Source organism: Lissotriton vulgaris, unplaced genomic scaffold (assembly GCF_964263255.1).
Source record: "Lissotriton vulgaris unplaced genomic scaffold, aLisVul1.2 SCAFFOLD_728, whole genome shotgun sequence".
NCBI lineage: Eukaryota > Metazoa > Chordata > Amphibia > Caudata > Salamandridae > Lissotriton > Lissotriton vulgaris.
The window spans coordinates 659,109-682,800 of NW_028248620.1; the positions used below are offsets into that span (position 1 = coordinate 659,109).

General features: G+C 51.7%; 3 protein-coding genes across 3 annotated transcripts; 2 read left to right on the forward strand and 1 right to left on the reverse strand.

Annotated features, from left to right (window-relative positions):
• Nucleotides 1–8,954: 8,954 nt before the first annotated feature.
• LOC147663939 (histone H2B 1.2-like) lies at nt 8,955–9,399 on the reverse strand. Its single transcript, XM_086950076.1, has one exon. It carries the CDS (start codon nt 9,386–9,388, stop codon nt 9,008–9,010), a length of 381 nt encoding a protein of 126 aa, XP_086806202.1. The 5' UTR covers nt 9,389–9,399; the 3' UTR covers nt 8,955–9,007.
• Nucleotides 9,400–12,771: 3,372 nt separating this feature from the next.
• LOC147663940 (histone H2A type 2-C-like) lies at nt 12,772–13,170 on the forward strand. Its single transcript, XM_086950100.1, has one exon. The coding sequence runs from the start codon at nt 12,772–12,774 to the stop codon at nt 13,168–13,170; it is 399 nt and encodes a 132-aa protein (XP_086806226.1).
• Nucleotides 13,171–14,400: 1,230 nt separating this feature from the next.
• LOC147663941 (histone H4) lies at nt 14,401–14,752 on the forward strand. Its single transcript, XM_086950045.1, has one exon. It carries the CDS (start codon nt 14,440–14,442, stop codon nt 14,749–14,751), a length of 312 nt encoding a protein of 103 aa, XP_086806171.1. The 5' UTR covers nt 14,401–14,439; the 3' UTR covers nt 14,752.
• Nucleotides 14,753–23,692: the final 8,940 nt, after the last annotated feature.

Consider the following 23,692-nt stretch of genomic DNA (forward strand, 5'->3'; position numbering starts at 1 on the left):
ACATTTGGAGGTGTTAAGCTTCAAGGGGATGAAGTTGTACCTTCTACCCAGGGTTATGGAGCTCCGCGCAGGGTAAGATTCCAGATTTCACCCCTAGCTGCACGTTTGAAAAGAAAGCACTTTACATACTCAGCAAAGTGTATTTAACTCATTTAGAGTAACAGGAAAAGGCCTGCAAGGCCTTGGGCCTACTTCCAGCATCCAGGCACCAGTTGTACTGATACTTGTGACATTTGGAGGTGTTAACCTTCAAAGGGTATGAAGTTGTACCTTCTACCCAGGGTTATGGAGCTCCGCGCAGGGTAAGATTTTAGGTATCACCCCTGCCTGGATGTGTGAATAACCAACACATCTCAGACAACACAAAGTTTATTTAACCCCTTTACAGTTAGAGGGAAAGGTCTGCAAGGCCTTGGGCCTACCTCAAGCCTCCAGGCAGCAGTTTTAATGAATCTTGTGACATTTGGAGGTGTTAAGCTTCAAGGGGATGAAGTTGTACCTTCTACCCAGAGTTATGGAGCTCCGCACCGGGTAAGATTCCAGATTTTACCCGTAGCTGCACGTTTGAAAATAAAGCACTTTACATACTCAGCACAGTGTATTTATCTCCTTTGCAGGTCCAGGAAAAGGCCTGCAAGGCCTTGGGCCTACTTCCAGCATCCAGGCACCAGTTTTGATGAATCTTGTGACATTTGGAGGTGTTAAGCTTCAAGGGGATGAAGTTGTCCCTTCTACCCAGGGTTATGGAGCTCCGCGCAGGGTAAGATTTCAGATGTCACCCCTAGCTGGATGTGTGAATAACCAACACATTACAGACACCACAAAGTGTATTTAACCCCTTTACAGTTACAGGGAAAGGTCTGCAAGGCCTTGGGCCTACCTCCAGCCTCCAGGCAGCAGTTTTAATGAATCTTGTGACATTTGGAGGTGTTAAGCTTCAAGGGGATGAAGTTGTACCTTCTACCCAGGGTTGTGGAGCTCCGCGCAGGGTAAGATTCCAGATTACACCCCTAGCTGGAGGTTTGAAAACAAAGCACTTCATATACTCAGCAAAGTGTATTTAACTCCTCTGCAGTTCCTGGAAAAGGCCTGCAAGGCCTTGGGCCTACTTACAGCATCCAGGCACCAGTTTTACTGATACTTGTGACATTTGGAGGTGTTAACTTTCAAAGGGTATGAAGTTGTACCTTCTACCCAGGGTTATGGAGCTCCGCGCAGGGTAATATTTCAGGTATCACCCCTGCCTGGATGTGTGAATAACCAACACATCTCAGACACCACAGAGTGTATTTAACCCCTTTACAGTTACAGGGAAAGGTCTGCAAGGCCTTGGGCCTACCTCTAGTCTCCAGGCAGCAGTTTTAGTGAATCTTGCGACATTTGGAGGTGTTAAGGTTCAAGGGGAAGAAGTTGTACCTTCTACCCAGGGTTGTGGAGCTCCGCGCAGGGTAAGATTCCAGATTACACCCCTAGCTGGAGGTTTGAAAACAAAGCACTTCATATACTCAACAAAGTGTATTTAACTCCTCTGCAGTTCCAGGAAAAGGCCTGCAAGGCCTTGGGCCTACTTACAGCATCCAGGCACCAGTTTTACTGAAACTTGGGACATTTGGAGGTGTTAAGCTTCAAGGGGATGAAGTTGTACCTTCTACCCAGGGTTATGGAGCTCCGCGCAGATTAAGATTCCATATTACACCCCTAGCTGGAGGTTTGAAAACAAAGCACTTCATATACTCAGCAAAGTGTATTTAACTACTTTGCAGTTACAGGAAAAGTCCTGCAAGGCATTGGGACTACTTACAGCATCCAGGCACCAGTTTTACTGATTCTTGTGACATTTGGAGGTGTTAACTTTCAAAGGGTATGAAGTTGTACCTTCTACCCAGGGTTATGGAGCTCCGCGCAGGGTAAGATTTCAGGTATCACCCCTGCCTGCATGTGTGAATAACCAACACATCTCAGACACCACAGAGTGTATTTAACCCCTTTACAGTTACAGGGAAAGGTCTGCAAGGCCTTGGGCCTACCTCTAGTCTCCAGGCAGCAGTTTTAGTGAATCTTGCGACATTTGGAGGTGTTAAGGTTCAAGGGGAAGAAGTTGTACCTTCTACCCAGGGTTGTGGAGCTCCGCGCAGGGTAAGATTCCAGATTACACCCCTAGCTGGAGGTTTGAAAACAAAGCACTTCATATACTCAACAAAGTGTATTTAACTCCTCTGCAGTTCCAGGAAAAGGCCTGCAAGGCCTTGGGCCTACTTACAGCATCCAGGCACCAGTTTTACTGAAACTTGGGACATTTGGAGGTGTTAAGCTTCAAGGGGATGAAGTTGTACCTTCTACCCAGGGTTATGGAGCTCCGCGCAGATTAAGATTCCATATTACACCCCTAGCTGGAGGTTTGAAAACAAAGCACTTCATATACTCAGCAAAGTGTATTTAACTACTTTGCAGTTACAGGAAAAGTCCTGCAAGGCATTGGGACTACTTACAGCATCCAGGCACCAATTGTACTGATACCTGTGACATTTAGTGGTGTTAAGCTTCAAGGGGAAGTAGTCACACCTTCTACCCAGGGTTAAGGAGCTCAGCGCAGGGTAAGATTTCAGGTTATTCCTCTTGCTGGAGCTGATAAAGCACAACACTTCACATGCTCAATAAAGTGTACTTCACTCCTTTACAGTATCAAAACAAGGCCTTTTGCCTGTTTCCAGCCTCCAGGCACCTGTGTTTTTAAAACTTGTGACATTTGGAGGTGTTCAGCTTCAAGGGGATGTAGTCGCACCTTCTACCCAGTGTAATGGAGCTCCGCGCAGGGTAAGATTTCAGGTTTCACCCCAGGCTGGAGGTGTGAAAATAGAACACTTACCATACACACCAAAGTGCATTTAACTCCTTTACAGTGTCGGAGCTAGGCCTGCAAGGCCCTGGGTGTGTTTCCAGCCTTCTGGCACCAGTTTTACCGATACCTAAGTCATTTGGGGTTGTTAGGCTACAAGGGTATGAAGTCACACTGTCTACCCAGGGTCATGGAGCTCAGCGCAGGGTAAGATTTCAGGTTTCACCCCTGCTGGAGGTGTTAAAGCAAAACACTTCACATGCCCAATACAGTGTATTTCACTCCTTCACAGTATCAGGAAAGGCCTGCAAGGCCTTGGGCCTACTTCCAGCCTCCAGGCATCAGTTGTACTGATAGTTGTGACATTTGTAGGTGTTCAACTTCAAGGGGATGAAGACGCACCTTCTACCCAGGGTTATGGAGCTCAGCGCAGGGTAAGATTACAGATTTCACCCCTAGCTGCACGTTTGAAACGAAAGCACTTTACATACTCAGCAAAGTGTATTTAACTCCTTTGCAGTAACAGGAAAAGGCCTGCAAGGCCTTGGGCCTACTTCCAGCCTTCAGGCACCAATTTTACTGATATCTGTGACATTTGGTGGTGTTAAGCTTCAAGGGGAGTAAGTCACACCTTCTACCCAGGGTTAAGGAGCTCCGCGCAGGGTAAGATTTCTGGTTATTCCCCTGGCTAGAGGTGTGAAAAGAAAACCCTTCACATGGTCAATAAAGTGAAGTGCACCCCTTTACAGTATCAGGACAAGGCCTGCAAGGCCTTGTGCTTGTTTCCTGGCTCCGGGCACCAGTTTTACTGATGCTTGTGACATATGCAGGTTTTCAACTTCAAGGGGATGAACTGGCACCTACTACCCAGGGATATGGAGCTCAGCGCAGGGTAAGATTTCAGGTTTCACCCCTGGCTGGAGGTGTGAAAACAAAACACTTCACATGCCCAATGAAGTGTATTTCACCCCTTTGCATTATCAGGAAAGGCATGCAATGCCTTTGGCCTATTTCTAACCTCCAGGCACCATTTTTTGTGACACATGTAACATTTGGAGATGTTAATCTTCAAAGGGATACAGTTGCTCCTTCTACCCAGGGCTATGGAACTACGCGCAGGGGGAGATTGCAGGTTTTCCCCTTGGATGCAGGCGGAGAGGTAAAACGCTTCCCTCAAATCCAAGGGGAAAGGCTGCAATCTTACCCTATGCCGAGCTCCGTAGTTCTGGGTAGAAGGAGTGCCATTGTCCCCTTGCAGCTGAGCACATCATAATTTCACAATTATCACTAAAACGTGTGTTTGGTGAATAGAAATGTGCCCATGTCTCTGCAGGCCAAGGCATGATATTTCAAATGGGTGCATGTACCTTTTAGGCTAGGTGAAGTGTTTTCATTTCTTCACCTCCACCCGTGAGGGAAATGTTGAATCTTGCCCTGCGTGGAGCTCCAAATCCCTGGGTAGAAGGAGTGACTTAGTGCCCTTGAATCGGAAAACCCCATAATGTCACAAATATCACTAAAGCAGGTCCCTGGAGGCTAGAAATGCCCCAGTGCCCTGAAGGCTCTATTCTGATATGGTGACTGTTTTTTTGTGCAGTTTTGGTCCATGTGAAGTATTTTATTCTTACACCTCCATCCCAGGGAAAGGCGTGAAATCTTTCCCTGTGCGGAGCTCCATATCTCGGGGTAGAAGGACTGACTTTGTCCCCTTGATTCTGGAAACCTCATTGTGTCAGATATATTACTAGAACAGGTTCCTGGAAGCTAGGAATGGGCCTGGGTACCTGAAGGGTAAGATCTGAAACTGTGAATGGTGTTCATGTACGTTTTGGACTATGTGAAGTGTTTTCTTTGTGTTTCCTTCTACCTACATATAAGGCGAAACCCTGTAATTAGACCTCAACCAGGCTGCCATGCGCAGAATCTGATTTGTGGGCACAGGTCGCACTCTTGACATCCCATTTGATTCAGGAGTGGTCCCCACCCCAGCCATCGAGCTCAATACAACAGTGATAGTCAAAGGCCTCACTCTGTAGTGTGGGATGTATGTTGTAACAATCAGATTGCGGTACATTACATTGCTGTTTTAGGGGCTTTCCACGACTTGCGCGGGAGGGCGCTCTACACTCAGGAATAGTATGATTTACTATTCCAACTCCAGCCTAAGTAAGGTAGGGAAGGTGTTGGAATTGCAAATCGCACTATTCCTTAGTCTAGTGCGCCCTCCCGTGCAAGTCGTGGAGAAGACTTGCGTTGTAAATGCAGCGATCGAAATGTACAGCGGTGTTTTGACCGCGTTGTTATGGTCGGGTCCCGTCCAAAGATGTCACCTGACATGTAAACCTAACTCCAGCTGTGAAAATCAGCTCAGCAGAGGGCCTCCGTGCAGGTACTGGGGTCACCGTTTCAGGTGCATTCACACCCTCTGCTCTCACTCTGGGTGCCATTAAGCATGTAGGTCTGACTCGGCCGCCTGCCTCTATGGTGTCACTGTGTGTTTATTATGTTTACTGTGCCCCCGTCTCGTCCAGCTCGGTGCTTGGCAGTGAATGCCCTCGGCCTGCATGTGAAGCTACCAGCGCGCAGCCGCCTTGTGATGCCCGTGAGTCTTGATGCCGGACCGTGCCCCGCTGCTTGTGAAAGTCCCCCCGGCTGCCCCGGAGCCTTGGGTGCCACAGCCGAGGGTGCAGGCGCGCGGCGAGGGCCCCCCTGGCCCCCGGGGGGCCGGGTCTCTCTGGCGTTGTCTCCGCTCCCCGCGCTCGGCCGGCGGAGCCCTGTGTTACTTCGGCCCGGTGCAGGAGGCGCTCCCCGCGGCCCCCGGAGCCCCATGGTGACTCCACTTGGCCCGCTCCCTGCAGGAGGCCCCTCCCGCCCGCGGGCCGCCGCTCCCGGCCTCAGAGCGCGAGGGTGGACCGGGGAAAAGGGTCCCGGAGCCCGGGATTCCGGTCACGGAGGCGTCAGCCACCGGGGGAGGGCAGAGATTCACGGCGGATTGCAAGCCTCTGTGGACGGGGTCGGCTGAAACGGGGGCGGGCACGGGAAGGGGCTGAAGCTGGGCTTCTTTTCATGTGTGCACGGGAGCGTGTGTTTAACGGATTGTGGTTTAAAACTTTGAAACTCCGATGGTAGGAAACACAAATGTCAGCTCGGAGCAGAGAGCCGAGTGCGCCTCGCACAGCCCTCTCTCCTCGGGACCAATCAGGGGCTGGCTCCTCCCTATATATGCACGGGGCTCGGGCCGAGGTACATTTCCGTTCTGTGACAGCGTCAGCGTCGAGACTTGCATAGCAATGGCAGAAACCGCTCCAGCCGCCGCGGCTCCTCCCGCTGAGGTCGCCCCCAAGAAGAAGCAGAAGAAAGCAGCGGGGGCCTCCAAGGCCAAGAAGCCTTCCGGTCCCAGCGTGTCCGATCTCATCCTGAAGTGCGTGACCGCCTCGGCCGAGAGGAAGGGAGTCTCCCTGGTGGCCCTGAAGAAGGCGCTGACCGCCGCCGGCTACGATGCGGACAAGAACAAGAGCCGCGTCAAGGTCTCCCTCAAGAGCCTGGTCAGCAAAGGCGCCCTAGCTCAGCTGAAGGGCACCGGGGCCTCCGGATCCTTCAAGGTGAATAAGAAGCAGCTGGAAGGTAAGAAGGCGGCCAAGAAGTCAGCCTCCAAGACCAAGAAGCCAGCCGCCAAGAAAGCAGCCCCTGCCGCCAAGAAGCCCAAAAAGGCTCCCGCGGGGGTCAAGAAGAGCCCGAAGAAGGTCAAGAAGCCAGCAGCAGCCAAGAGCCCCAAGAAGCCCAAGGCTGCCCCCGCCAAGAAGGCTGCCAAGAGCCCAGCGAAAGCCAAGGCGGCGAAGCCCAAAGTAGCCAAGAAAAGCCCTGCCAAGGTAGTCAAACCCAAGGCAGCCAAGCCCAAAGCAGCGAAGCCCAAAAAGGCAGCGCCCAAGAAGAAGTAAGGGCTTGCACCGAGACACTGCAAACACAACGGCTCTTTTAAGGGCCACCACCCTGTCTAGAAGAGAGCGTGTTCATCCCCACCTTTGCACCCACCCAATGCCCCACTTCTCAAAAATAAACCGCACAATGCATCCATAGGGCACCTTTCCACGCGCGAGTGCCGCGTGTGATCTTGGCCATATAAACGGCTCTTTCGGGGCTGCGTGGATTGAAATCGGTATAACATAGACAATAAGGGGGTCTGGGAGTTATAAGACCTCCGTTTATAATGCATGTGCAATAACGTGTGTGTCTCGGTGCTTTCACTGTACCCGGGCAGACTCGATGTAGTGTCTGCATAAAGCAGAGGATTGTGCTCTTTCAATCGAGCAGCAGGTAACGGGGGAGTGTTCCAGGGTGAGCAGGGGCGGGTAAGAAGGGGGTCTGGGAGTCATAAGACCGGGGTTTATTATAAACGTGTGTGTGTGTGTGTGTTGGTGCTTTCACTGTACCCGGGCAGACTCGAGCGCAGGTAACGGGGGAGTGTTCCAGGGTGATAAGGGCAGTGTGCTTATGACATCTCGGGCTCCTCTCCCGGGGGACCGGGGTCGAGTCGTCGGCGTGACTAGTAGTGGATGGACGGACACGGAGACAAAGGCTGGCCGAGGCGCGGGCTCCGGCTCCGGCTCCAACTCACGTCATTCAACCGGAGGCTTCTCTTTTATCCACAGCTCATTGGACAGCTAGGCTGCAGCCTCCCGTTCAGTAACCAATCGTTGTACACCGCGGGCTATTTTCGAACGTAGGGCGGTCTCTTCAGCCAACCAGAGCAGCCCTCCGTCTGTGAGGGCATAAATAGAGCTCTTTCCCCGGTAGACGCCATTCTTCCTCGCTCGTCGCTGAGAGAGACCGCTCCCGCCATGGCCCGCACCAAGCAGACAGCCCGCAAGTCCACCGGCGGCAAAGCGCCCCGCAAGCAGCTGGCCACCAAGGCAGCTCGCAAGAGCGCGCCTGCCACCGGGGGAGTCAAGAAGCCTCACCGCTACCGGCCCGGCACCGTGGCTCTCCGCGAGATCCGCCGCTACCAGAAGTCCACCGAGCTCCTCATCCGCAAGCTGCCCTTCCAGCGCTTGGTGAGGGAGATCGCCCAGGACTTCAAGACCGATCTGCGCTTCCAGAGCTCCGCCGTCATGGCCCTGCAGGAGGCAAGCGAGGCCTACCTGGTCGGGCTCTTCGAGGACACCAACCTGTGCGCCATCCACGCCAAGAGGGTGACCATCATGCCCAAGGACATCCAGCTGGCCCGTCGCATCCGAGGCGAGAGAGCCTAAGGAGACAGACCGACCCGAACAACCACCACAACGGCTCTTTTAAGGGCCACCACCCTGTCACCTTTGAGCTTCTCTTATCTGCCATGGCATGGCCTACAGGTTAGGGAGGAGGGGCTGTGAATACCACGAGCACCGGGCAACTTATACCGCTTCTGGGGAAACCAGAGCACTCGGTGTCCACAGTGCACAAACACCTCTTCCACGTGCCCTTCATTTGAAGCGTTGTTTGGGTAGAGGGTTGTGGTAGGGATCCGCGGGTCACAAGCCACCGCTTTTGGGCATCTGTGCTCCCGGTACATCGGGTTCTGAGAGTACCACGAGTACTGGGCAACTTATACAGGCTCTGGGGGTGACCAGAGCCTTCCGTCTTCACAGTGCACAAACACCTCGTCAATGTGCCCATCATTTAATGGCGGCAGGGATCCGCTGGTCACAAGCCAGCGCTATGAGGCATCTGGGCTCCCGGTACATGGGGTTCATGTGTCTGATTTCGGTAGCGTTTGCCCCGGGGCGTATTGTAGCCGTTCCCCTGGGTCTGGAAATACAAACACAACGCTAATTAAACCGGCACACATTAAAGCTGCTCGCCCATAACATGGAAAGCAAATTGCCCGGGAGTAGCTGTGTGAATTGCCAGCAGGTTTATATAACGTCATCGTTACATTACAGTGCATAGGTGGCACTTGGTCCCAGGGAGGGCTCATTCATATAGACATGTTTATTGAAAGAGGCAAAACGGGCTGCCTGCTCCATCGTCCCTCGGTGTGCAGCAAACCCCGGGAGAGCGGCGCTATCTGCGCTCAACATTACCCTTATAAAAACACATATTCTTCTGTCATACTAGGGTTACATTAGCTCTTAGGGGAGGAAGTGGTTGGCCCTTAAAAGAGCCGTTGTGTTCGTTGGGGTGCGCCTGGAAGCCTTACTTGGCGCTGGTGTACTTGGTGACGGCCTTGGTGCCCTCCGACACGGCGTGCTTGGCCAGCTCTCCGGGCAGCAGAAGGCGGACTGCGGTCTGGATCTCCCGTGAGGTGATGGTGCGCCGCGAGTTGTAGAGAGCCAGTTTGGAAGACTCTGCAGCGATGCGCTCAAAGATGTCGTTCACGAAGGAGTTCATGATGCCCATGGCCTTGGAAGAGATGCCGGTGTCCGGGTGCACCTGCTTCATCACTTTGTAAATGTAGATGGCATAGCTTTCCTTCCTGCTCCTCTTGCGCTTCTTCCCGTCCTTCTTGGGCGGCTTGGAGAGCGCTTTCTTGGAGCCCTTCTTGGGAGCCGGCGCGGACTTGGCTGGTTCAGGCATGGTCGAGGATCTTTCACCGCGTGCTGTGGAGCCGAGAGAAATCATGTTTGGGCGGCCCCACTTGTATTTATAGCCAGGGCGTGCAAAGCAGCTTCTTCCCGGCTCTCCCTTCTCATTGGCAGGTATAGGCCGGGCCCCCACTTCCTATTGTAATGCGGTTCTGGGACACTGATTGGCTAAACCATAGCACGCCTTCCTCCAATGAGAAGTACTATCAACGACTAGCTGTCAACCAATCAGACGCACCCGAAGTCTTTAGAAGAAAACTGCAGAACTCCTGCACCTGATGGAAACCATGGACATGGATATAGCGCTTATTTCCGAGACCCACCTCCAAGGAAGCCAGAAGCTCAACATAGCAAACCACAGGGTATACCGCACAGATCGCACCACTGGAGCCAAGGGCGGAGGAACAGCGGTGATAGTCAGCACAAAAGTGAAGCACCACGAGATCTCTCTACCACCAGTCGGGAGCATTGAAGCAACTGGCATACAGATCCAGACATCTGCAGGCCCGCTGCGGCTGATCGCTGCCTACTCACCCCCAGGCAAGCTAGCCCCAAAGGACCTGGATGCTTTATTGGACCCCAGCATCCCAACACTAATTGGAGGTGACCTCAATGCTAAGCACAAATGCTGGAACTCTCGGACGGGAAACAGCAAAGGACACGCCCTACTTGCCCACTCAAAGAAGGAGGACTTCGTAGTGGCCGGCCCAACTCAACCAACACACTATCCAGGATCTGCACTGCACAAACCGGATGTTCTGGACATTGTGGTCATGAAGAATCTCTCCCAGTCTATGGAGCTTGAAACCCTAACAGCGCTGACATCCGACCACAACCCAGTATTGATCACAGTTGGAGACGTACTTGAAGACCAGCAACAGGGCACCAGGCACAACTTCAAGAAGGCGGACTGGTGCCTATACAAGAGATGCCTGGAGGAGACACTGGTCCCTGGTCCCCTACGCAGCATTGAAGACATTGACCAGGCAGTCCACCACCTCACAGCCTCAATCCACGCAGCTATTGCGCGCAGCACTCCAGAGCAGAAACTCCAACGATGCTCTATCTACGATCTCCCAAAGGGCATCAAGCAGTCAATAGCTGAAAAGAACAGAGCCCGCAGAGAGTGGCAGAGGAACCGCACCCCCGACCTGCTGAAGAAGTATAATGAGCTGACAAGGCAGCTGAAGATACAAATAAGCCAGCACAGAGGTGAAAAATGGGAAGCAGCTACAGCTAACCTAAAGGACTCAGACAACTCTCTCTGGAGAATGACCCGACGCCTGACTGGGAAGAAGGAGCCAAACCCACCGATCCAAGGGAAGACTCACCTGGCATGCAGCAACAGGGATAAGGCTGAGGTCTTCGCTGACACGCTGGAGGAATCCTTCAGGCCCAACCAGGCAAGCAAACTGGCAACGGAAGTTGAGCAAGAGGTCGCCATGCATCACCAGGAGCACCCACCGGAAACAGAAACTGCACACATTGAGGAATGCTCAATGGGCGAATTACTAGCCCTGGCAAAAACACTGAAAAACGGCAAGGCACCAGGGAAGGACGGAATAGTCAACCAAGCCATCAAGATGCTCCCAGATAACGCAGTGGATCACCTTGCTGAGATATTTAACGCGTGCATGCAGCACCAGTATTTCCCAAACGCCTGGAAAGAAGCAAGAGTCGTCGTATTCCCCAAGGCTGGGAAACCACTGCGAGACCCTGCAAACTACCGCCCCATAAGTCTGCTATCTGGCCTATCAAAACTCTTCGAAAAAGTTATCCTTGCCCGTCTCGTTGATTTCGCGACAAGCAACAACCTACTTGCCAAAGAACAGTTTGGGTTCCGGAAAGACCACTCAACCAATCACCAACTCCTCAGAGTGGTGGACATCATCAGCCACGGATTCAACATCAACAAGTCTACTGGAGTAGTCTTTCTGGATGTAGCCAAAGCATTTGACCGAGTATGGCATGAGGGTCTGCTCTACAAACTTATCAAGCTCAAGTTTCCCAGCTACCTGGTCAAGTTGCTGACCAGCTACCTGACAGAACGGACCTTTCACGTGGCGGTTCGAGAAGAATGTTCATCACCGCGCCCAATTCTAGCTGGAGTGCCTCAGGGGTCAATCCTAGGACCATTCCTCTTCAACATATTCACAAACGACATACCCACTGACCTAAAGAAGACTGATCTTGCCCTTTACGCGGATGATGTTGCAGTCATCTCCCAATCCTTCAGCGACAAAGAAGTGGCGAAGAACCTGGAGGCATCGCTTTGCAGACTCTCCGAATGGTACAGCGACTGGCAGATCACCCTGAACACAAGCAAAACCACAGCAACCTTATTTACCAGGAAGCTGAACAGGAAACACCCACAGATCCTCCTCAATGGGGATGAGGTCAAATGGGAAAACAGCAGCTCCTACCTGGGGGTGACTCTGGACTCTAAACTCAGCTGGAGAAACCACATAGAGAAGACCTGCCAGAAAGCAGCATCCAAACTGGCTGCATTATACCCACTCCTGAAGTCTAAGTCGATGCCCATGCAGAGCAAGGTGCGAGTAATCACCGCAATAATTCGACCAACTATGACATACGCTTCACCAGTTTGGAGTGGCTGCCGCCCACAGCTGCGGAAGGACCTACAAATACTTCAGAGCAAGGCCTTACGGATTGCAGCAGGTGCTCCCATGTTCACACGAACAGCAGACCTCCACAGAGACCTAGGCATCGAGATGCTGGACGACCATCTCCTCAAACTCAACAGGACATTCTACAAAGGACTGGATCAAAAAGAAAACCCACTGATCCGGAAACTTGCAGATATCGCTACAAACCCATTTGACCGCTATCCGCGTCCCATTGAAGCGCTAACCTTGCGAACCTGAAACAGCAACGTAGCATCCAAAAACTCATTACTGCCTGAAGGCAAACGCCGGCAGATACGCAAAACTCACCGCTGCCCTGATGGCATAACAGCCTCGGCAAGCACCTAAAACCCGCTCACTGCCGGCTGGCATTAGCCGCGGCAGGCACCCAAACCTCAACACTAACAGAAGGATCTACACGGACAAAGACGAGACTCTCGAAGGAAACATGCTGACAATTCTGCAAACACTACTGACCGCTACCCGCGGCCCATCACTGAGCTGACCATGTGATGCAACCTCAACTGTGACAAAGCGTCACACACCAATAAGACAACCTAAACAGCGACTACAAAATTCCAAACGAATATGGAGTAATGAGGCTATTGCCTCGGTATCCAAAAACTCACCACTGTCAGAAGGTATCTGACAGGAGAAGACAAGAAAAAAAAAAAAAAAAAGAGCAGTATCATTCTCGCTGTTGTGTGACTGAGACTGTACATCGATCGCCATGTCTGGACGCGGAAAGCAGGGAGGAAAGGCCCGCGCCAAGGCCAAGACACGCTCTTCCAGAGCCGGGCTCCAGTTCCCCGTGGGCCGTGTGCACAGACTGCTCCGTAAGGGAAGCTACGCCGAGAGGGTGGGCGCCGGTGCCCCCGTCTATCTGGCTGCAGTGCTGGAGTACCTGACCGCCGAGATCCTGGAGCTGGCTGGCAACGCCGCCCGGGACAACAAGAAGACCCGCATCATCCCCAGACACCTCCAGCTGGCCATCCGCAACGACGAGGAGCTGAACAAGCTGCTGGGCCGAGTCACCATCGCCCAGGGAGGAGTCCTGCCCAACATCCAGGCCGTGCTGCTGCCCAAGAAAACCGAGAGCCACAAGGCACAGGGCAAAGCAAGCAAGTAAAGGCCCGCAGACCCCCGTGGAAATACACCCTAAACACAAAGGCTCTTTTCAGGGCCATCCACAGACTCCATCAAAGAGCGTATCCGTGCCGAGGTGTTACTCTGGCGGCTTCATAGATGCGGCAGCGCCCGCGCCGTCGCTTCATAGGTGGGACACACTCCAAGCCCTCGGCCCTGCATATAAATGTTGCCCCCGTCCCCAAAGCCCAGCTTCGAGTCCGATATCCATAATGTTTTTTCTAATAAAAATCCTATATTTATTTGGCATCTTTTTGGGGCAGACGACACAACCGGGCGCGAGATGGGGACCGTTACGGGATTGCAGGCGGCCAGACACAGCGGGGTGGTGCCGGTGAGGCCTTTAACGTGTGTTGGGCTCCATTAAACATGTCCGAGGCTTCTGTTCATATTGGGAGGGGGCGCCGAAAGAGAGGGTTAGGCGGGCCGCGGTCACAAGTAGGGGCCGGGAAGAGAGGTGCCTTGGGCTCGAGACGTGGACAGTGTTACGGGGTTGCAGGCAGTCACACACAGCGGGGAGGAGCCGGTGTGGGCTCCATTGAAACATGTCCTAAGCATCTGTTCATATTGGGAGGGGCACGGAACGAGAGGGTTAGGCGGGCCGCGGTCACAAGTGGGGGCCGGGAAAAGGGGTGCCTTGGGCGCGAGACTTGGACAGTGTTACGGGGTTGCAGGCGGTGTCACACAGCGGGGTGGTGCCGGTGTAGGGCTCCATTGAAACAAGTCCGAGGCTTCGGTTCATATTGGGAGGGGGCACCGAACGAGAGGGTTAGGCGGGCTGCGGTCACAAGTGGGGGCCGGGAAGGGAGGTGCCTTGGGCGCGAGACGTGGACGGTGTTACGGGGTTGCAGGCGGTGTCACACAGCGGGGTGGAGCCGGTGTGGGCTCCATTGAAACATGTCCGAGGCTTCGGTTCATCTTGGCAGGGGCACGGAACGAGAGGTTTAGGCGGGCTGCGGTCACAAGTGGGGGCCGGGAAGGGAGGCGTGTGCGTGTGTTTCACTGTGATCTGTGCACTGGCGGCAGCTGCTGAGCCAGCCCGCCATAACAAAGGCGGGCTGGGAGCCCGCTCTTTTTCAAACGGCAACGGCCTCTCCAGCCCCCGCTCCCTGCAGAGGGCGGGCCGGGGCCGGGCTCTCCCGCCTCACAGGGCGGGCGCTTGGACTCCCTCGCAGGTCCGCAGCTCCTCCATATAATCAGCCGGTGCGGGGGCTGGAGCTATCACTTCTGCTCACAGCACCGAGAGGAGAACATGTCTGGACGCGGCAAAGGAGGGAAGGGGCTCGGCAAAGGCGGCGCCAAGAGGCACCGCAAGGTGCTCCGGGACAACATCCAGGGCATCACCAAGCCGGCCATTCGCCGCCTGGCGCGCCGTGGCGGAGTCAAGCGCATCTCCGGCCTCATCTACGAGGAGACCCGCGGAGTGCTGAAGGTTTTCCTGGAGAACGTGATCCGGGACGCCGTCACCTACACCGAGCACGCCAAGAGGAAGACCGTCACCGCCATGGATGTGGTCTATGCCCTGAAGCGCCAGGGCCGCACCCTCTACGGATTCGGCGGTTAAACACTCTACTTGCCCACGGAAAAAAAAGACAAAACAACCCAAAGGCTCTTTTAAGAGCCGACCACCATGTCTTGTGAGAGCTGGGTCTATGAACTATTATTCCCGCAGCGCAGGGCTCCTATCTAGGCCCCCACTCGGTCGGGAGGGGAGGATGGAGGGAACCCGGGGATTTGCTCCGCAGCCACTCTGCTCGGGAAGGCGGGTTCAGCCCGGCCCAGGGTCCGCCACCGTAGAGCCCTAAACTGGTAACCTAAGGCGGGTTCAGGGGACCTACATCATGGAGCCATGGACTGGGGACCTAAGGCGTGTGTAGCCCGCCCCAGGGTCTCTTTATCCTGAGGCCCGAAACTGGGTAGATAAGGCAGGTTTAGCACGGCACAGGGCTCCGCCATCATGGAGCCCTGGACTGGGGACCTAAGGCGTGTTTATCCCTGCCCAGGGGCCCGCCATCATGGAGCCCTGGACTGGGGACCATAAGGCGTGTTTAGCCCGCCCCAGGGTCCCGTTGTCCTTGGCCCCGAAACCGGAGAGATAAGGCGTGCTTAGCCCGGCCCCGGGGACCGCCACCATGGAGCCCTGAACTGGTAACCTAAGGCGGGTTCAGCCCGGTTCAGGGGCCCACCGTCATGGAGCCCTGGACTGGGGACCTAAGGCGTGTGTAGACCGCCCCAGGGTCCCGTTATCCTGGGGCGACGAAACTCGGGAGATAAGGCAGGTTTAGCCCTGCCCAGGGGCCCGCCGTCTTGGAGGCCTGGACTGGGGGACCTATGCCGACTATTAAGCCCCCACGTAGTGGGGGGTTACAGCACCAGAGCGGGAGACAAAGTTGGGGTTAACGCGGCGGTTCCGCCGATCGGCCATCTGGTCGCATGGCTCAGTGGGCCATCTGGTCGCACCGTTGTGCAGTGACCAGATGGCCCAGTGAGCCTGGCGACCAGATGGCCGGGCGGCGGAACGGCCGCGCTAACTCCAACTTTGTCTCCTGCCCAGGCTCTGTAAGCCCCCACTGCGTGGGGGCTTAATAGTCGGCATAGGTCCCCCAGTCCAGGCCTCCAAGACGGCGGGCCCCTGGGCAGGGCTAAACCTGCCTTATCTCCCGAGTTTCGTCGCCCCAGGATAACGGGACCCTGGGGCGGTCTACACACGCCTTAGGTCCCCAGTCCAGGGCTCTGCGTGGGGGCTTAATGGTCGATGAAGTCGAGTTCCCATGCAGGCCCATAGGAAGAGGCTGTGGCATCCTGATTCTTGCGGCGAACCAGCATGACCGTTTACGGGTCCCTGTGGGTCTTTAAGCACCCGTTTCAGTTTTTTTCTGTGTGGACAGTTTGGTTCAAGGGGACAATGGCACTACTTCTACCCAGGGCTGGGGAGCTCCGATTCGGGTAAAATTTTCGGTTTTCCCCCTTGCTGGAGGTAAGCAAAACAGAAAAAAAAACGATATATACAATTTTTTTTGTTTAATTCATTGTATACTAACTCTTCAGGTTCAAGGGGACAAAGTCACTTTTCCTACCCAGGGCTGGTGAGCTCCGATTCGGGTAACATTTCCGGTTTCCCCCCTTAGCTGGAGGTCGGCCCAAAAAAAAAAAAAAAAAACCTACAAACACATATTTCTATTGTATTGTATTTTTTTTACTATATATAAACATTTTTTTTTTTTTTTTAACTCTCTAGGTTCAAGGGGACAAAGTCACTGTTTCTACCCGAGGCTATGGAGCTCCGATTCGGGTAACATTTCCGGTTTTCCCCCTTAGCTGGAGGTAAGCAAAAAAAAACTATATATACACTTTTTTTTTTAAATTGATTTTATACCAACTCTTTAGGTTCAAGGGGACAAAGTCACTTTTCCTACCCAGGGCTGGTGAGCTCCGATTCGGGTAACATTTCCGGTTTTCCCCCTTAGCTGGAGGTCTGCCAAAAAAAAAATACCTTCATTCAAAAGGTATTTTACATTATCAGATTCTAGCCTTCAGTGTCCCAAGCCCATTTCTAGCCTGCAGGCACAAAGTGGCTATTTCTACACAGGGCTATGGAGCTCCGCGCAGGGTGAGATTCACCCCTGTTACAGTATCAGCACAAGGCTGTGGGCCTGTTTAGTGATAATTGTAACATTTGGTTGAGTTCATCTTCAAAGGGATACAGTTGCTCCTACTAACCTTGGCTATGGAGCTCCGCGCAGGGTAAGATTTCGGGTTATACCCCTGGCTGGAGGTTTGATAAGAAAACACTTTACATGGTCAAAGTGTATTTCACCCCTTTATAGCATCAGGACAAGGCCTTGGGCCTGTCTCCAGCCACCTGTTTTTGTGATGCTTGCCTGCCTAGATGTGTGAAAACCCAACAAATCACATACACAACAGAGTGTATTTAACCCCTGTACAGTTACAGGGAAAGGTCTGCAAGGCCTTGGGCCTACCTCCAGCCTCCCGGCAGCAGTTTTAATGAATCTTGTGACATTAGGAGGTGTTAAGCTTCAAGGGGATGAAGTTGTACCTTCTACCCAGGGTTATGGAGCTCCGCGCAGGGTAAGATTCGAGATTACACCCCTAGCTGGAGGTTTGAAAACAAAGCACTTCATATACTCAACAAAGTGTATTTAACTCCTCTGCAGTTCCAGGAAAAGGCCTGCAAGGCCTTGGGCCTACTTACAGCATCCAGGCACCAGTTTTACTGAATCTTGTGACATTTGGAGGTGTTAAGCTTCAAGGGGATGAAGTTGTACCTTCTACCCAGGGTTATGGAGCTCCGCGCAGGGTAAGATTCGAGATTACACCCCTAGCTGGAGGTTTGAAAACAAAGCACTTCATATACTCAGCAAAGTGTATTTAACTACTTTGCAGTTACAGGAAAAGTCCTGCAAGGCATTGGGACTACTTCCAGCATCCAGGCACCAGTTTTGATGAATCTTGTGACATTTGGAGGTGTTAAGCTTCAAGGGGATGAAGTTGTACCTTCTACCCAGGGTTATGGAGCTCCGCGCAGGGTAAGATTTCAGATGTCACCTCTAGCTGGATGTGTGAATAACCAACACATTACTGACACCACAAAGTGTATTTATCCCCTTTACAGTTACAGGGAAAGGTCTGCAAGGCCTTGGGCTTACCTCTAGCCTCCAGGCAGCAGTTTTAATGAATCTTGTGACATTTGGAGGTGTTAAGCTTCAAGGGGATGAAGTTGTACCTTTTGCCCAGGGTTATGGAGCTCTGCGCAGGGTAAGATTCCAGATTTCACCCATAGCTGGATGTTTGAAAACAAAGCACTTCAAATACTCAGCAAAGTGTATTTAACTACTTTGCAGTTACAGGAAAAGTCCTGCAAGGCCTTGGGGCTACTTCCAGCAACCAGGCACCAGTTTTGATGAATCTTGTGACATTTGGAGGTGTTAAGCTTCAAGGGGATGAAGTTGTCCCTTCTACCCAGGGTTTTGGAGCTCCGCGCAGGGTAAGATTTCAGATGTCACCCCTAGCTGGATGTGTGAATAACCAACACATTACAGACACCACAAAGTGTATTTATCCCCTTTACAGTTACAGGGAAAGGTCTGCAAGGCCTTGGGCTTACCTCTAGCCTCCAGGCAGCAGTTTTAATGAATCTTGTGACATTTGGAGGTGTTAAGCTTCAAGGGGATGAAGTTGTACCTTTTGCCCAGGGTTATGGAGCTCTGCGCAGGGTAAGATTCCAGATTTCACCCATAGCTGGATGTTTGAAAACAAAGCACTTCAAATACTCAGCAAAGTGTATTTAACTACTTTGCAGTTACAGGAAAAGTCCTGCAAGGCCTTGGGGCTACTTCCAGCATCCAGGCACCAGTTTTGATGAATCTTGAGACATTTGGAGGTGTTAAGCTTCAAGGGGATGAAGTTGTACCTTCTACCCAGGGTTGTGGAGCTCCGCGCAGGGTAAGATTCCAGATTACACCCCTAGCTGGAGGTTTGAAAACCAAGCACTTCATATACTCAGCAAAGTGTAATTAACTCATCTGCAGTTCCAGGAAAAGGCCTGCAAGGCCTTGGGCCTACTTACAGCATCCAGGCACCAGTTTTACTGATACTTGTGACATTTGGAGGTGTTAACTTTCAAAGGGTATGAAGTTGTACCTTCTACCCAGGGTTATGGAGCTCCGCGCAGGGTAAGATTTCAGGTATCACCCCTGCCTGGATGTGTGAATAACCAACACATCTCAGACACCACAGAGTGTATTTAACCCCTTTACAGTTACAGGGAAAGGTCTGCAAGGCCTTGGGCCTACCTCTAGTCTCCAGGCAGCAGTTTTAGTGAATCTTGCGACATTTGGAGGTGTTAAGCTTCAAGGGGATGAAGTTGTACCTTCTACCCAGGGTTGTGGAGCTCCGCGCAGGGTAAGATTCCAGATTACACCCCTAGCTGGAGGTTTGAAAACAAAGCACTTCATATACTCAGCAAAGTGTATTTAACTACTTTGCAGTTACAGGAAAAGTCCTGCAAGGCATTGGGACTACTTCCAGCATCCAGGCACCAGTTTTGATGAATCTTGTGACATTTGGAGGTGTTAAGCTTCAAGGGGATGAAGTTGTACCTTCTACCCAGGGTTATGGAGCTCCGCGCAGGGTAAGATTTCAGATGTCACCTCTAGCTGGATGTGTGAATAACCAACACATTACTGACACCACAAAGTGTATTTATCCCCTTTACAGTTACAGGGAAAGGTCTGCAAGGCCTTGGGCTTACCTCTAGCCTCCAGGCAGCAGTTTTAATGAATCTTGTGACATTTGGAGGTGTTAAGCTTCAAGGGGATGAAGTTGTACCTTTTGCCCAGGGTTATGGAGCTCTGCGCAGGGTAAGATTCCAGATTTCACCCATAGCTGGATGTTTGAAAACAAAGCACTTCAAATACTCAGCAAAGTGTATTTAACTACTTTGCAGTTACAGGAAAAGTCCTGCAAGGCCTTGGGCCTACTTCCAGCAACCAGGCACCAGTTTTGATGAATCTTGTGACATTTGGAGGTGTTAAGCTTCAAGGGGATGAAGTTGTCCCTTCTACCCAGGGTTATGGAGCTCCGCGCAGGGTAAGATTTCAGGTATCACCCCTGCCTGGATGTGTGAATAACCAACACATCTCAGACACCACAGAGTGTATTTAACCCCTTTACAGTTACAGGGAAAGGTCTGCAAGGCCTTGGGCCTACCCCCAGCCTCCAGGCAGCAGTTTTAATGAATCTTGTGACATTTGGAGGTGTTAAGCTTCAAGGGGATGAAGTTGTACCTTCTACCCAGGGTTATGGAGCTCCGCGCAGGGTAAGATTCCAGATTTCACCCCTAGCTGCACGTTTGAAAAGAAAGCACTTTACATACTCAGCAAAGTGTATTTAACTCATTTAGAGTAACAGGAAAAGGCCTGCAAGGCCTTGGGCCTACTTCCAGCATCCAGGCACCAGTTGTACTGATACTTGTGACATTTGGAGGTGTTAACCTTCAAAGGGTATGAAGTTGTACCTTCTACCCAGGGTTATGGAGCTCCGCGCAGGGTAAGATTTTAGGTATCACCCCTGCCTGGATGTGTGAATAACCAACACATCTCAGACAACACAAAGTTTATTTAACCCCTTTACAGTTAGAGGGAAAGGTCTGCAAGGCCTTGGGCCTACCTCAAGCCTCCAGGCAGCAGTTTTAATGAATCTTGTGACATTTGGAGGTGTTAAGCTTCAAGGGGATGAAGTTGTACCTTCTACCCAGAGTTATGGAGCTCCGCACCGGGTAAGATTCCAGATTTTACCCGTAGCTGCACGTTTGAAAATAAAGCACTTTACATACTCAGCACAGTGTATTTATCTCCTTTGCAGGTCCAGGAAAAGGCCTGCAAGGCCTTGGGCCTACTTCCAGCATCCAGGCACCAGTTTTGATGAATCTTGTGACATTTGGAGGTGTTAAGCTTCAAGGGGATGAAGTTGTCCCTTCTACCCAGGGTTATGGAGCTCCGCGCAGGGTAAGATTTCAGATGTCACCCCTAGCTGGATGTGTGAATAACCAACACATTACAGACACCACAAAGTGTATTTAACCCCTTTACAGTTACAGGGAAAGGTCTGCAAGGCCTTGGGCCTACCTCCAGCCTCCAGGCAGCAGTTTTAATGAATCTTGTGACATTTGGAGGTGTTAAGCTTCAAGGGGATGAAGTTGTACCTTCTACCCAGGGTTGTGGAGCTCCGCGCAGGGTAAGATTCCAGATTACACCCTTAGCTGGAGGTTTGAAAACAAAGCACTTCATATACTCAGCAAAGTGTATTTAACTCCTCTGCAGTTCCTGGAAAAGGCCTGCAAGGCCTTGGGCCTACTTACAGCATCCAGGCACCAGTTTTACTGATACTTGTGACATTTGGAGGTGTTAACTTTCAAAGGGTATGAAGTTGTACCTTCTACCCAGGGTTATGGAGCTCCGCGCAGGGTAAGATTTCAGGTATCACCCCTGCCTGGATGTGTGAATAACCAACACATCTCAGACACCACAGAGTGTATTTAACCCCTTTACAGTTACAGGGAAAGGTCTGCAAGGCCTTGGGCCTACCTCTAGTCTCCAGGCAGCAGTTTTAGTGAATCTTGCGACATTTGGAGGTGTTAAGGTTCAAGGGGAAGAAGTTGTACCTTCTACCCAGGGTTGTGGAGCTCCGCGCAGGGTAAGATTCCAGATTACACCCCTAGCTGGAGGTTTGAAAACAAAGCACTTCATATACTCAACAAAGTGTATTTAACTCCTCTGCAGTTCCAGGAAAAGGCCTGCAAGGCCTTGGGCCTACTTACAGCATCCAGGCACCAGTTTTACTGAAACTTGGGACATTTGGAGGTGTTAAGCTTCAAGGGGATGAAGTTGTACCTTCTACCCAGGGTTATGGAGCTCCGCGCAGATTAAGATTCCATATTACACCCCTAGCTGGAGGTTTGAAAACAAAGCACTTCATATACTCAGCAAAGTGTATTTAACTACTTTGCAGTTACAGGAAAAGTCCTGCAAGGCATTGGGACTACTTACAGCATCCAGGCACCAGTTTTACTGATTCTTGTGACATTTGGAGGTGTTAACTTTCAAAGGGTATGAAGTTGTACCTTCTACCCAGGGTTATGGAGCTCCGCGCAGGGTAAGATTTCAGGTATCACCCCTGCCTGCATGTGTGAATAACCAACCCATCTCAGACACCACAAAGTGTATTTAACCCCTTTACAGTTACAGGGAAAGGTCTGCAAGGCCTTGGGCCTACCTCCAGCCTCCAGGCAGCAGTTTTAATGAATCTTGTGACATTTGGAGGTGTTAAGCTTCAAGGGGATGAAGTTGTACCTTCTACCCAGGGTTATGGAGCTCCGCGCAGGGTAAGATTCGAGATTACACCCCTAGCTGGAGGTTTGAAAACAAAGCACTTCATATACTCAGCAAAGTGTATTTAACTACTTTGCAGTTACAGGAAAAGTCCTGCAAGGCATTGGGACTACTTCCAGCATCCAGGCACCAGTTTTGATGAATCTTGAGACATTTGGAGGTGTTAAGCTTCAAGGGGATGAAGTTGTACATTCTACCCAGGGTTGTGGAGCTCCGCGCAGGGTAAGATTCCAGATTACACCCCTAGCTGGAGGTTTGAAAACAAAGCACTTCATATACTCAGCAAAGTGTATTTAACTCCTCTGCAGTTCCAGGAAAAGGCCTGCAAGGCCTTGGGCCTACTTACAGCATCCAGGCACCAGTTTTACTGATACTTGTGACATTTGGAGGTGTTAACTTTCAAAGGGTATGAAGTTGTACCTTCTACCCAGGGTTATGGAGCTCCGCGCAGGGTAAGATTTCAGGTATCACCCCTGCCTGGATGTGTGAATAACCAACACATCTCAGACACCACAGAGTGTATTTAACCCCTTTACAGTTACAGGGAAAGGTCTGCAAGGCCTTGGGCCTACCTCCAGCCTCCAGGCAGCAGTTTTAATGAATCTTGTGACATTTGGAGGTGTTAAGCTTCAAGGGGATGAAGTTGTACCTTTTGCCCAGGGTTATGGAGCTCTGCGCAGGGTAAGATTCCAGATTTCACCCATAGCTGGATGTTTGAAAACAAAGCACTTCAAATACTCAGCAAAGTGTATTTAACTACTTTGCAGTTACAGGAAAAGTCCTGCAAGGCCTTGGGCCTACTTCCAGCAACCAGGCACCAGTTTTGATGAATCTTGTGACATTTGGAGGTGTTAAGCTTCAAGGGGATGAAGTTGTCCCTTCTACCCAGGGTTATGGAGCTCCGCGCAGGGTAAGATTTCAGGTATCACCCCTGCCTGGATGTGTGAATAACCAACACATCTCAGACACCACAGAGTGTATTTAACCCCTTTACAGTTACAGGGAAAGGTCTGCAAGGCCTTGGGCCTACCCCCAGCCTCCAGGCAGCAGTTTTAATGAATCTTGTGACATTTGGAGGTGTTAAGCTTCAAGGGGATGAAGTTGTACCTTCTACCCAGGGTTATGGAGCTCCGCGCAGGGTAAGATTCCAGATTTCACCCCTAGCTGCACGTTTGAAAAGAAAGCACTTTACATACTCAGCAAAGTGTATTTAACTCATTTAGAGTAACAGGAAAAGGCCTGCAAGGCCTTGGGCCTACTTCCAGCATCCAGGCACCAGTTGTACTGATACTTGTGACATTTGGAGGTGTTAACCTTCAAAGGGTATGAAGTTGTACCTTCTACCCAGGGTTATGGAGCTCCGCGCAGGGTAAGATTTTAGGTATCACCCCTGCCTGGATGTGTGAATAACCAACACATCTCAGACAACACAAAGTTTATTTAACCCCTTTACAGTTAGAGGGAAAGGTCTGCAAGGCCTTGGGCCTACCTCAAGCCTCCAGGCAGCAGTTTTAATGAATCTTGTGACATTTGGAGGTGTTAAGCTTCAAGGGGATGAAGTTGTACCTTCTACCCAGAGTTATGGAGCTCCGCACC